Below are 12,522 nucleotides of genomic sequence, written 5' to 3'. Positions count from 1 at the left end.
ACATCTACTCTTTCATCAAATTAATTACATGTTTCCTGTTGTTAAAATAATATATTACATTATTTATCTATTTCATTTAACTTAAATTATTAAATAACTAATACTACCCTTAATTTTTACTAAATGATTTTTATATATTTCATTTTCCTAAAACATATATATTATATATTATCAGTCAGTTACATTTCTGTTATGCGTCTAACATCGATTGCTTGTTTGGGGTCAGTTCACGTACAATGTGGTTGCAAATCAAGGGTCAGTTTACGCGCCTGGTGCAAGTTTCACCCATGGAGCTGGTTAACACGTTTAACGCCAATAAACGCATCTGATGTTATTAATGTGTCCAAAGCCGATAACGTTTTGGCCATTGGTTACGCTTTCGACTCCGATTAACGTATCAGTTGTACGAACCCGAATGTAAATGTGCATACCCGTTTTGATCAAATCACTAACCCGTCAAATTCACTCTTAGATTCATGTAGTGTTCACGTATTATCAGAAATTTACACCCTTATTCTGATCGAGCATATTAGAACCTGATATGATTGCAAGGCATATGCACAAACTGAATTCAATAAACTCAATACAATTATAGGCCTCCTTATATAATAGAGCCTCAAATATAGATTCAAGCTAACTCTAACAAGCTCATAACAATATATACAATAAAGGACATAAACACCCTTGCACACACACTACATATAGAACCTATCAAGCTTACAAGTAATATCTACTAGCTTCATATATCAGCATTATGAACTTAATTCATAACATGTTACGATGATTTTACCGCTTCAAGACTCGTAAAGTTTAGTATGAATTGTTTATACCATTCTGCTGATGACTTTGGTGTCCATTTAAGGGTCGCGTAATCAACATGATAAAGCCCGAATCTTATCGTGTACCCCGATAGCCACTCAAAGTTGTCCAACAATGACCAAACAATGTAACCTCTAACATCGGCTCCTTTCCTGATTAAGTTTAAGTAACAACAATGTCGGTCTTAATATTAGTTTCATATCATGTTATATATGTATATAGCTAGAAAAATGAATAATATACCTTATTGCAGAAATTAACGCATCCAAGTAGTTCTTCATGTATTCTACTCGTTTATCGTCACTGAGAAAACTATTGATGCTTGTATCAAGCTTATTTGACTCACCAATACCTATAAAATTAACAATTTTATAGCACAAATTCATTGTGGGTCACACATCCATTTATATGTATAATGCAACTAACCATTCTCTGTTATGAACATTGGTGTATTATTGTATCTATCCTTGATATAAGTCACCATCTTCTCCATTCCTTCAGGATAAACATAAAGCCAATCCACTGCGGTCTGCATAAACCATAAAAAATAATTCAGAGTTAAAACTACCATTTGGCATTTGGCCCATGGTAATTCCCTGATGTAACAATTTCGACCCATTTACATACCTATGGTGGATTAGTCTAAGCGCATCATAAATGTATTCGAATGCATAGAAATTTTTTCTTGATTTTATTACCAAAGTTTAATGTTAAAATTATTATAGATATTCTAATAATATAACTTTGTAATCATATTTAAGTACTATGCATATAAACGAACCAAACGTTAGCGAACAGTTCATGAGCCGTTCGGTAGGAAGTTTGTTTATGTTCATTTATTAGATTAACAGACGAACATGAACAAAAACTTTTGTTCATATCGTTAAACAAACGACATGAACACATGTCTTGTTCATTCATTAATTTTCATGAGTGTTTGTTCATTTAATAACATTTTAAGCACAACACAATGTTCTTCACATTAGTGTTGTCTACTACTAAGAATAATTCCAAAGGCGTTGGCTACTATAACCTTCCCAACCACAATTTTTATTTTTTCAAGGCATTTCATAATATTTTTTCATACATGTTCAGTTATGCTCGTTCATCTACGTATGTGGAACAAACATAAACAAATACAAACATATTCATTTTCTTAATGAACGAACACGAACCAGAAAACCCTGTTCGTTTAATTGTTCATGTCCGATCATTTGTGCGTATAAAGTTAAACGAACGAACCGGTTCTCCAATTGGAATATTGTTTTTTATTGCGGTTCTGAGATAATAACCCTCCGTCTTTGTAACACCAGCTCCGTGAGCGCATGTCGAGTGCAAACAGTCTTTTACATAAAAACTTGTATAATGATTAATGCCAATGAAGTCTAATCCATTTTTCAAATGATCATCACCGAGTTCCGGTAATAAAGATCCTAAAATTCGTTCATTTCTTCTGGATATTTTCCAAGTATTATTGGGTCCAAAAACCTATAAAACAAATTAAAAAACGGAGTCAGAACAAATGACAAAATATTTTTTTATTTTTGTTTTGTTTAATGATCTCAACGTTACTTATTATAATAAAAGGATCCAATTATAATAGAGAGTCAGGTAAGCGGACAATTCATATACAAGGATTTGTTAACTTACCAATTCATATAGAAGGATTGAGCTCTTTGTGCAGCTTGTGTGTCTTCTGACGAGTTACTAATGGGCTCATACCATACACAGTTCATTACAATTCCAATAATGCCCTTCTGTTGACCCTGAAACCCAGTCAATATCTATTAGATTTAGAAAAACTGACCCGTTTACTTACAAAACAGGTAAATAAAAATAGATTCAATTACATAAATGGCTCTGTGGTTTGACAAAAATAACAGGTTTGGGGTCTAACTTTTAAAAGTAACAGGTTTGTTACATGTGGTTTTCAGTGTGTAACATGTTTGGGGTCTAACGCTAACTTTTGTTAAATTTTACTAAAAGACAACTTTACCCTTTTAACTAATTACATAAACAATCCTTACAGTTTACCTTTTTAACATATTTGGGGTCTAGAACTATTGTGTAATTAACTCCTGTTTTCAGTTTAGTTTTGCATGCTAAAATTATAATAACTGTCATCTTTTTCAATTTAACATGATATTTACCAAAAAGTTAGTGCAAGAGCCCAAACAAGTTACAAATTGAAGTCAATAGATATCAAACCTGTTGCTTTTCAAAGTCAGACCACAAATTTGTTATTTTTGTCAAATCACAGGGATAATTCTGTAATTAACTAAAAAATAATTAGGTGGGGTCTAAAGCCAAGAAATTGTATATATAATGATCGTACCTGTTGAATTATTTTATTTAAAAATCAGATAATCAATGAAACAATATAGCTTTTCTACACATATCTGATATGCTAACTATTTATCTATAAAACTAAAAATCATAACTTGTGTATAAAAAGCCAGTTCGAGGGGTTGACGCCGCCTGATCTCGTTTGAATTGTACAAAAAACTACCTATTTTCCAGAACTGTTTTTAACCCATTACCTAACCAACCCGACCTGTTTTCAACACGTACTTGATATTTGGCCCGATAAAGGCTGACCGCTGCAGAATGAGATAAAATCATATTATGCGCTGCAATAAACGGTTCCCTCTCAGAATCCCCTGAACTACAATTTCCAAAAGAAGCCGAGCATCTTGCTGGCGGGAAAGTCCCCGATCTATAACCACGAATCACAGCAACATTGGGTTCATTTAAAGTGGCCCAATACTTGACCCGGTCCCCAAAGTATTTGAAACATATAGATGTATAGTATACAAAATCTTTCCTGAAAAAATAATAATGTTTCATCATCCAAATTTGCATTGAAACTCGTGGTATAAAATTCGACCCGTTTATATAAAGACGTTATATATTTCATCTTCATTCGGTAAACTTGTAAACATAAATTGAAGTGAAACCGACCATTCCGTCAACGGGTTGAACATGTTAGACGGGTAAAAATATTCAAATGTTGAAACCTTGTAAATTGTATTATTGAAATAAAACTCTAATATTATACAGTTACATACTGGATTTCTAGACTTAGCCAACCACCATATCTATCTTCAAGTTCCTGAGGTATATCATAATGAGTCAAAGTCACGAACGGTTGGATTCCTGAAACAAGGATTTGTATTATTATTATTATTTGAATTTGGGAAACACAAGGACACCCTTTCAAAGTCGTCTTAATTTTCATTCAACCTTTTCCTATGAGAGCGTTGATGAGGTCATCATAGAACTTTATTCCAGCAAAGTTCACATTTCCAAATCTTCCCTCTAATGAAAGAAAACAAACAGATGATAAATGATATGTACTTATCATTTTGCCCCAACCAATCAAACTAATGTAACTTACTAGGTAGAATTCTAGCCCAAGATATGGAGAAACGATAAGTATTTATTCCTATGTATTCCATAAGCTCAATATCTTTTTGTAATATCAACAAAAAAGATTAGCTCATATATATTTTTCTTGTTATATTAAATAATATGGATTTAAAATAGGATAAATGTCTAGTAAAAATGACTAAAACAACGATGAAAAAATGTTCTTAACTCATTCGAGGACTAACGGATGCGTGAGACCTGTGAAATAATTGAAATGGAAAAATTATTATTCTCTCTCCTCATAATTGCTTTTGATTATATTATTTGTCTTATTAAGTGATAGAAACAGGTTGATTAATTAGGTCGTCCAATTATTTCCCGTGGGAGTCGTATGTTTTGAAATTATTTTTTACGACAAAAGCAATGATAAACTTTGGAGATTTGGAGGGATAATTTTTTTAAAAGGAAGTTATGCAGATTTGTTTGTCCTGAGATAGGGCTAAAAGTGCAGTGGTCCTTGTTATATCATAGGCCCACATAGCATCTCTTATCATTACACTCACCACATAGAAAATGCAATAATAAAACAGGATCCATTGGCCTTCATTTTATATGTGCTCTAATAAAAGCAAAAAAAATGTGCATCACAAGTGATTTTATCATGCTTAATTGCTTAAAAATAAATATATAATTATTTTATATATTAAATAAAATAAGTAACTTTATGATTACATATATGTAAATCGGTTATTACACCTATACGCAATTTGGTTATTGCACATATGTAAATTATAATTACACATCTAATCACAAAATTACAGATTATAAATGACAAAACTACCCTCAGAATACATTAAATATATAACATAAACAAACAAAATGATTGGATATTAGGAGTTGTTGAAGTTCTTAAATTTTCGGAGTTTGGAAGAGATCAAAACCCTATGTGTGTGTAGTTAGAAAAAGAATACTCATATTGTAAAATGAAACTAAATAAATAGGAAAAGAGGTCATTCTAATTTACTTTTAGATAATCAATGTTGTTGCAGGTGCAAGTGACTATTTGACCCGTAGATAATCAGATATTATGAAACAGAATATGTTTTGAAAACTTTAATAATTGATTATCACTAGATTATTTACTGAGAAAATTTTAAATAGCCATCTTGACCGACAAATATACGCAAATAGCCGTTGTTTTAAACGTTGGTCATATGGCTATTTAACCAAATAGGCACGTGATTTCGCTTATTTATTTCGAAACATTATAAGTACAAGCTTTGAAGAAGTGGACTTGAAAGATGCTGTTAATCATGCCTTATAGTTTCCACCACTATAAAAGAATAACTCCCTCTTATACATACCACAAACTAAATGAAGGGTGTATGGACATAACTATTAGAAAGATTAGATAAAGAATAAAGCATAGCGATTAAAACCATTTTTTAGAATCAAACCATAAAGCAGTGCACTTACAACATAAAGATGGTAATGATCAACAGCAACATCTCCATTAGAACCATCAGCAATATTGCCTGAAGATATATATACATAGCTGCAAAAATTAATCGGGTATCGAAGATAAATACATACAACAGACTGATAAGTTTGTTTACCTGCTTTATGTGAAAACACATCCCAATTATTAAGGCCTTTCCCATCAGCAAGGTAAGCTCCTTCAAACTGCATATATAGATGTTAATTACAAAATAATAATATATAAAAAAAAAGAGAAGGAATCTGCTAAAAATGTATAATAGTAGACAAAACCTGATAAGAAGATGATGCAGTTCCAAATAAAAAGTTTCATGGAAATGAAGAGAAACCATAATTGGCTCCTAAAATGCTATCAATATCATACGATGCAACAATCGACAGATATGCACATAGCACAATTAGGAAGCACGGATTAAATAAATTTCTCATGAAAAGTGTTGAAAGAGGAAGGAGTTATGAATAGAGAAAGGTGGTGTGTGACTTGCATATATTCCTAAAGATGTTAACGGCTTTATTAGAAAAAAAATGTAACATGCCGGTTTCCAAAAAAAGCACACATACGATGAAGACATATTGTACAAATATCTTGTGCAGTTCCATATATCACTTGGTAAATGTTCATTGGGCCCACTATCAATCTCTCTTATTTTGTGGGTCAGCCCGACTAGATTCTCTTTAGTTTACACTTTTTAAGCTCCACTCATGACTCAACTAGTCAACAATATAGCAAGGTTGTAATTGTAAAAGTTGCTAGGCGTACGACTTGGTAATTGGGATTTGGGAGTACTCGGAAATTGTATATATAAAGAGAATTAACTTTTGGATATTTTATTATTTATATATGTCAAATATCATAAGTTTACTAATATTTATAACAAAATAAGTAAATAAGAATAAAAATAAGGTAAATACATTTTTAAATACTAAATTATTATAAAATTTGCTAATCATTAGTTAAAAAGGTGATATTCTTTTTTTAATATTATAGAAATATAAATTATGTTGTATTTTTTAAGTTAAAACTGGCTCAAGTTGACTACTAGATGTGATTATGGCTGATGTTGACAACATTTTATCAATTCTTAGTAATAAGACGGAGTTAAAGAAACTACCCTTGACGCCAGACCTTGTAACGAGTATTCGAGTAGCTAGTACTTGACCTTGTAGACATACTGTTACAACATTACAGTATGTGTAAATAAATGTAGATACACACATAACACAAGATATTTTAACTGTTAACACCAAATAGTCCACCTCAACACCCAATAGTCCACCTCAATCACGTAACAACAAACATTATTAGCTTAGAAGTAATTGGATGGAAAACTGCAAACGTCTATAGATATGAAGGTGATATGTAGAATACAAACACAGGATATGATTTTACATCATTTGAGAAAACAATTATACATTACAAACAAAAAAGCTTATCATCACATCATAAAGGATTGGTGTTAGGCTCCACTGACTACAAGAAAAGGAGGGTTCCAGAGAAATTAAATAAATACAAAACATGTATAGTAATGAAGACATTTGCGGGTCCAAGTAATCAACTAAAGCAAGTGGCAAATTATAGATGTTAATTTCAATGGAAAATAATCAAATAAACTACAAAAACTAAGCAACAATGTGGCTATTATGTGTTTAGTCTTGTTTTAGGAATAACATGACCTAGAAGGATCTTGTAACCAGTGTTGTAAGAGTTGATTCTAGGCGCTGTTTAGTCGCCAATCGCTGGGCTGCCGATACGATTTGAGCTAATCAGCCCCTAAAATAAGTAATCATTCAAAGACAGTCAAAATCTTTAAAGTATTTGGAAAAGTATACTTATAATCTAATCTGATTCATATTTTTGAAAATTATACATCAAAATTTTGAAAAATGTTGTGTGTGTATTTTAGGGCTGACAATTTGTGTCTTAACGTGTTTAACAGGATGTGTTTAACAAAAATATCAAATATGAATACGACTCGTTTAACTACTTTATATGTCATGGTTATAAGACAGATTTAAGTTTCATGTACCAATAAAGGAAAATGATTGAGCATAGTCTACTAATTCCAGTGACTTAAAAATAAAATAAAAAAATAACGTATCGCGCTTTTTTTTTATTAAAAAGGTCCTATCCCAATCCGATTAATCACTAGTCAAGTATGAGCGATTAAACTTAACAGCTAATAGTTTCCGTTGTAAAAACATAAATAAAATTAAAAGTTGGGCCAACAGCATTGATATCAATGACTTTAACAATGCAATTGATGGACGTATGCATACCAGGTGCGGTCATCTATTAGATCATCACCAATGCATAGTAGCTAGATAAAAATAGGGTCCTCCTAACCACACCGCACACCCCACTACACGCTGCGTTTAGCCCTTACCGTGGCGGTTTATTCGACGTGATTGATTTGACGATGTCGACGGATGATTTGATTGGTGAAGTCTGTCGTTGTCCTAAAACACGCCGCGTTTAGACCTTAATGTTGCGTTTACAACCATCAATTATTTAGGTTGATTCCCAGACTTGTGGTGGTATACATTAGCTACATTACATACAAAGTCAAACATACAAAGTATACATTAGCTAGCATGCAAAACATAAATTAATTGCTACATTACATACAAAGTGTCCAAATTCCCAACTCAAGAAAATATCTTGGATGTTTGACGGTTATTTTCCGAGGACAAACGTCGAGGCAAGTATTCCGGATTTGAATCTTGCGCCGCCGGAGTTTGTAGATTATGACCCGGGGGGGGGGGGGGGGGGGGCGTTACCAAATTTGAACCAGGTATCGTCACATGTTTATTTGGGTTACCCGTCGTCATTAATTTTTGAAATTAGATTTGTTAACAATATATTTTGTTAGGAATATTTTGTGCACGATCAACCGGATTGATATTTGGCGCCTAGCAGCAGTTCGTACTTGTCACATCCTAAACATGATTACGGTCAGCCGTCATACCATTTATCAGTAGACCCGCATTACGTTGCCCATCCTTCGTACCATTTTAATACCGAGGAGCCGTATTCATGTAGTCAACGTTCGTACCCATTACCAGTAGGTGATGCGTATCGGTCACAACCAGAACCAGACCATATTCTTGCAACCCCCCACGAGAATGTTGATGAAGATTACGGCAGACATAATTCTGATGACGTTCGTGATAATTACATTCGCGAGGCTAGGGTGTCATATAAAACGGATATCGTACGAGCCAATTTGTTTTGTTTAATAAAAATATTTTGTAATTAGTAGTTGGCTTGAACTTGTTTTAAATTTGACGTTAATATTGTTTCAGTTATTTTCTTCCCGTGAGGAGCTGGAGGAGTGGGCGAAGAAAAGAGGTCGGGAGCATGGGTGTGTTGTTGTTGTCCAGCGGTCTAGGCCAAGAGCCGTGGATCTTGGATGCAATCGCGGCGGTGAACCAAAACTCACCGCCACAATCAGGCGTACAGGCAGTATAAAGAAGGGCTGTCCGTTTAAGCTAAAAGAAAGGCACAACCGTGTTGGTAATTTTTGAAAGCTTGAGGCTGCAAACGAGACGCACAACCACGACCCGTTCGTCTTTAAGGAGGGTCACGCGTATCTAAGGAGAATGACCGACGCGATGGTTGATATGGTTGCGAGGTTACATGCGGATGGCTTGAAGACATCAAAAATAGGTCCACTGTTACGCAGACAGTTTCCCGAAGCCCGCGTTATTGACAAGGACATACACAATCTTATAGAGAGCTGGAGAAGACAAAATACAGTTGGCGATACCCCAATGCAGGTTCACGTTTTTGAATTTGATTTGTTGCAATGGATGTTCAAAAAAATATATTAACGTCAAATAAAACCGGTTGCAGGTATTTGGAAGCTTCCTGATTAATAAAGGGTTCGTTTATCACACACGGTAGAACCCTGCCACAAACCGCGTAGAGGACGTATTCTTTTGTCATGAAACGTCGCATAAAATGTGGCGTGCGTTCCCCCATTTGCTGCTGATTGACACCACTTACAATACAAACATGTACAAGTGGCCGTTTGTTCAGTTTATTGGCGTGACGTCGACGTCGAAGTCGTTCTGTATCGGGCACGTGGTGCTACTTAGGGAACGCCAGACGGGTTTCACATGGGCCCTCGAGCACCTGAAAGGTATGCTCGAGGATTCTATTGAGCCGCGCGTCATAGTCACCGACAGAGACTCGGCCCTGATGAATTCTTGTAAATAAGTATTCCCGAATGCTACCAGAAACCTGTGCCGGTGGCACATACGTGAGAATATAAATAAAAAGTGGAAGGGTATCTATGATAGCGAGGCAAGAGAAGATTTCTCTCTATTATGGACGGTCTTATGTGAGTCACCCACGTTCGATAAATACGAATATAGCTACTTAAAGTTGCAAGGAATGTTATTCAAAATTGGGAAAGAAAGTAAGTCGTTCTGATTATTAATATACAATAAGTGTTAATCTAGTAGTACATTTGATAAGTTTAATTTTGTTTCGTTTTCAGAGGTATGGGAGTATATCCATGATAGCTGGCTGTCACGAGACAAGGAAAAGTTTGTATCTTGCTGGATGGCCGATCGGTTAAACTTCGGCGAGAGTACAACAAACCGAGTCGAGAGTCAGCACGTGAACTTGAAAAGGCACCTTAACGGGGCCAACAACACCCTCCACGCACTTGCGGCTTATACCCTTGAGCTTATAGAAGCCCAGAAGATTGAAATCAGAGCAACATTTGAAAAATCCCGGATTACGTTGAAGAGAGACCATAACCTTCAGGTTTTTTACAAGCTACATTATAAAGCGTCGATCAAGGCTCTTACACTACTAGAAAAGGAGTACGGAAAGCTTGACAAGATGATCGAGTCGGGACATACGTGCCGACACCAGTTGCGAATGTCTATGGGGTTGCCGTGTGCTTGTGAGGTGGAGCGTCACCTTGATACTTTGGTACCTATTCAACTAAAATCGATAGACCCGTTCTGGAGGAAGCTTGACTTCGATCCAGTGGTCCCGCAGGTAGAAGAAGAAGACTTCGAGGCAGAAATGGAAGAGCTTAAACAGACGGTTTTGATACGTAAAGATCGAAAACAGAAAAGAAGTCTATTATCGAAGATTTGGTCCGTTCTTCTCGGCAACTCAAATAAAAAAGAGCCAGAGAAACGAGAGGACCCTCGCAGGCGCCCAAACCTAAACCAACAAACAAAAAAGGTCGAGGCCGCCAGGCACAGCTCGTATATCCCTTTCTCGTACCCCACTTCATCCTCACAGAACACTGACCAAACCCCCTCATTCTTGGAGCGTTCGCGGCCGCAGTCCCATTCACAGCTTATGATGCCCCCTCCTAAACCTTCAAAACGGTCGTCTAAGAAAAAGGAGACTGGAGCTGCCATAGGTTTTCCTTTAGTTGTTTATCCGGAAGATGTTGCAGTGGTAAATCGGTATAAGGGCCTTGTTCCAAGCTGAAGTTACCCTTACATCTCAAGGATCATAGACGTAAATCCTGACGGTAACTGCGGCTTTCGGGCAATTGCGGAGGGTTTAGGAATGGGTCAAAGTTGTTGGAGGGAGGTTAGGGTTGCCATGAAGAATGAGATGGATAGGAACCCAGATTGGTGGAGGGAAAGATTAAATACAGAGCACCTGGAGTTTTTTGAGACGACCCGTAGCCGGTTAGATTTTTTAGAAACGGTTCAAGATGCGCCCCGCAACCGTTGGTTTCAGTTACCCGCCCATGGATACGTCGTTGCTCAAGCATTTAATTGTGTTCTGATTCTCATGGAGTCGAGCCAGACCTTTTTCCCGATAAGAGAGGGACCAGATTTGTTTCGTGGTCATCCGTTACTTGCCATTGCTAATGTTACAGATACTCATTGGCTATATATACAACTTGAAGGGGATTTCCCGGTGCCTTTGCTGGTTACTACTTGGGCGAGATTTGCAAAAGAAGAGGCTTATGGCTGGAGGGCCTTGTATGAAAATCGTATAAACGACTACCTTAGAATCATGTCAAGTTGGCGAGTCGAATGTGATACAGTTGATTTAACCGCTTGATTGAATATTTAAATAGATGTATCACAGCCACATATTATACGCACTGTGCGATTAAGTTAACATAAAAATATGTAATTTTATGTACTAATCGAATATCATTATATATGAAGAACAATCGAACACGATGACACATTCGTTCAAAAAAACATCCACACGTCCACCATTAGTAGTCTTCGCACCCGTTTTCTTGTAACATTCACACCTAGTTTATTTGAACACGTTTGGTATTTGTTTTGGTGAAACTTGTTGAATGAGTTTGGGAGAGAGGTGTCATACGATGTTGTTTTTGGTGATATATGGTTTATGAGGTGGTGGGGGTGGGGGGGGGGGAGAGGTTGTTCAGATGCTTTAAATGTATTGGCTTTGTAAACTGGAAAAAAAAATCTCTATCTGCCAGGTTAAGAGTTATACGTGACGGTTTTATCCCATTATTTTCCGACTTGTCATGTCGGTGCAGTACCAATAACCCTACGTATAGTCCTTGATGTGGCGTTAGTGTTCCGCTATTTTTAGCCTGTCAAATATGGGTTCCCCCTCTTTCAGTCTATATTTCTTGTTCAGCCGACTGATTCCCCTCTTCCCCATATTATTCCATCTTCCGGTGACTGTTTGAGGGATGTCTCAATCCAAGTCTAGTTAACAATCCTCTGGGTCATCTTCGAAGCCTTCCCGTGCAGATGACCTTTGTGTGAGATGCCCATGTGGAGCCGCCACATGTTACCGGATATCCAGGACCGATGCAAACCCCGATCATCGATTCCCGTGCTGTGTAAGTCATTAATTACTAA

The 12,522-nt window shown here is 36.0% G+C and overlaps 1 protein-coding gene and 1 pseudogene across 2 annotated transcripts; one reads left to right on the top strand and one right to left on the bottom strand.

Moving 5' to 3' along the window:
* Positions 1-551: 551 nt before the first annotated feature.
* LOC143590358 (beta-glucosidase 46-like) lies at positions 552-6,114 on the bottom strand (annotated as a pseudogene). Its single transcript, XR_013145459.1, has 12 exons — positions 5,959-6,114; positions 5,805-5,871; positions 5,661-5,723; positions 4,217-4,288; positions 4,063-4,137; positions 3,888-3,975; positions 3,391-3,643; positions 2,470-2,585; positions 2,062-2,307; positions 1,246-1,348; positions 1,063-1,171; positions 552-971 (listed from the first exon to the last, which is right to left on the bottom strand). The product of XR_013145459.1 is annotated as a beta-glucosidase 46-like (transcript).
* A 3,586-nt stretch (positions 6,115-9,700) lies between these two features.
* On the top strand, positions 9,701-11,146 carry LOC143590354 (uncharacterized). The gene is made up of 2 exons (XM_077070858.1): positions 9,701-9,827; positions 10,188-11,146. The coding sequence occupies exons 1-2, from the start codon at positions 9,701-9,703 to the stop codon at positions 11,144-11,146; spliced, it is 1,086 nt and encodes a 361-aa protein (XP_076926973.1).
* Positions 11,147-12,522: the final 1,376 nt, after the last annotated feature.

Source organism: Bidens hawaiensis, unplaced genomic scaffold, assembly GCF_021521415.1.
Source record: "Bidens hawaiensis isolate Kalapana, Puna unplaced genomic scaffold, B.hawaiensis_p1.1 tig00038490_1, whole genome shotgun sequence".
In the NCBI taxonomy this organism is placed as follows: Eukaryota; Viridiplantae; Streptophyta; class Magnoliopsida; order Asterales; family Asteraceae; genus Bidens; species Bidens hawaiensis.
This window is presented reverse-complemented; position numbering and strand designations above follow the sequence as displayed.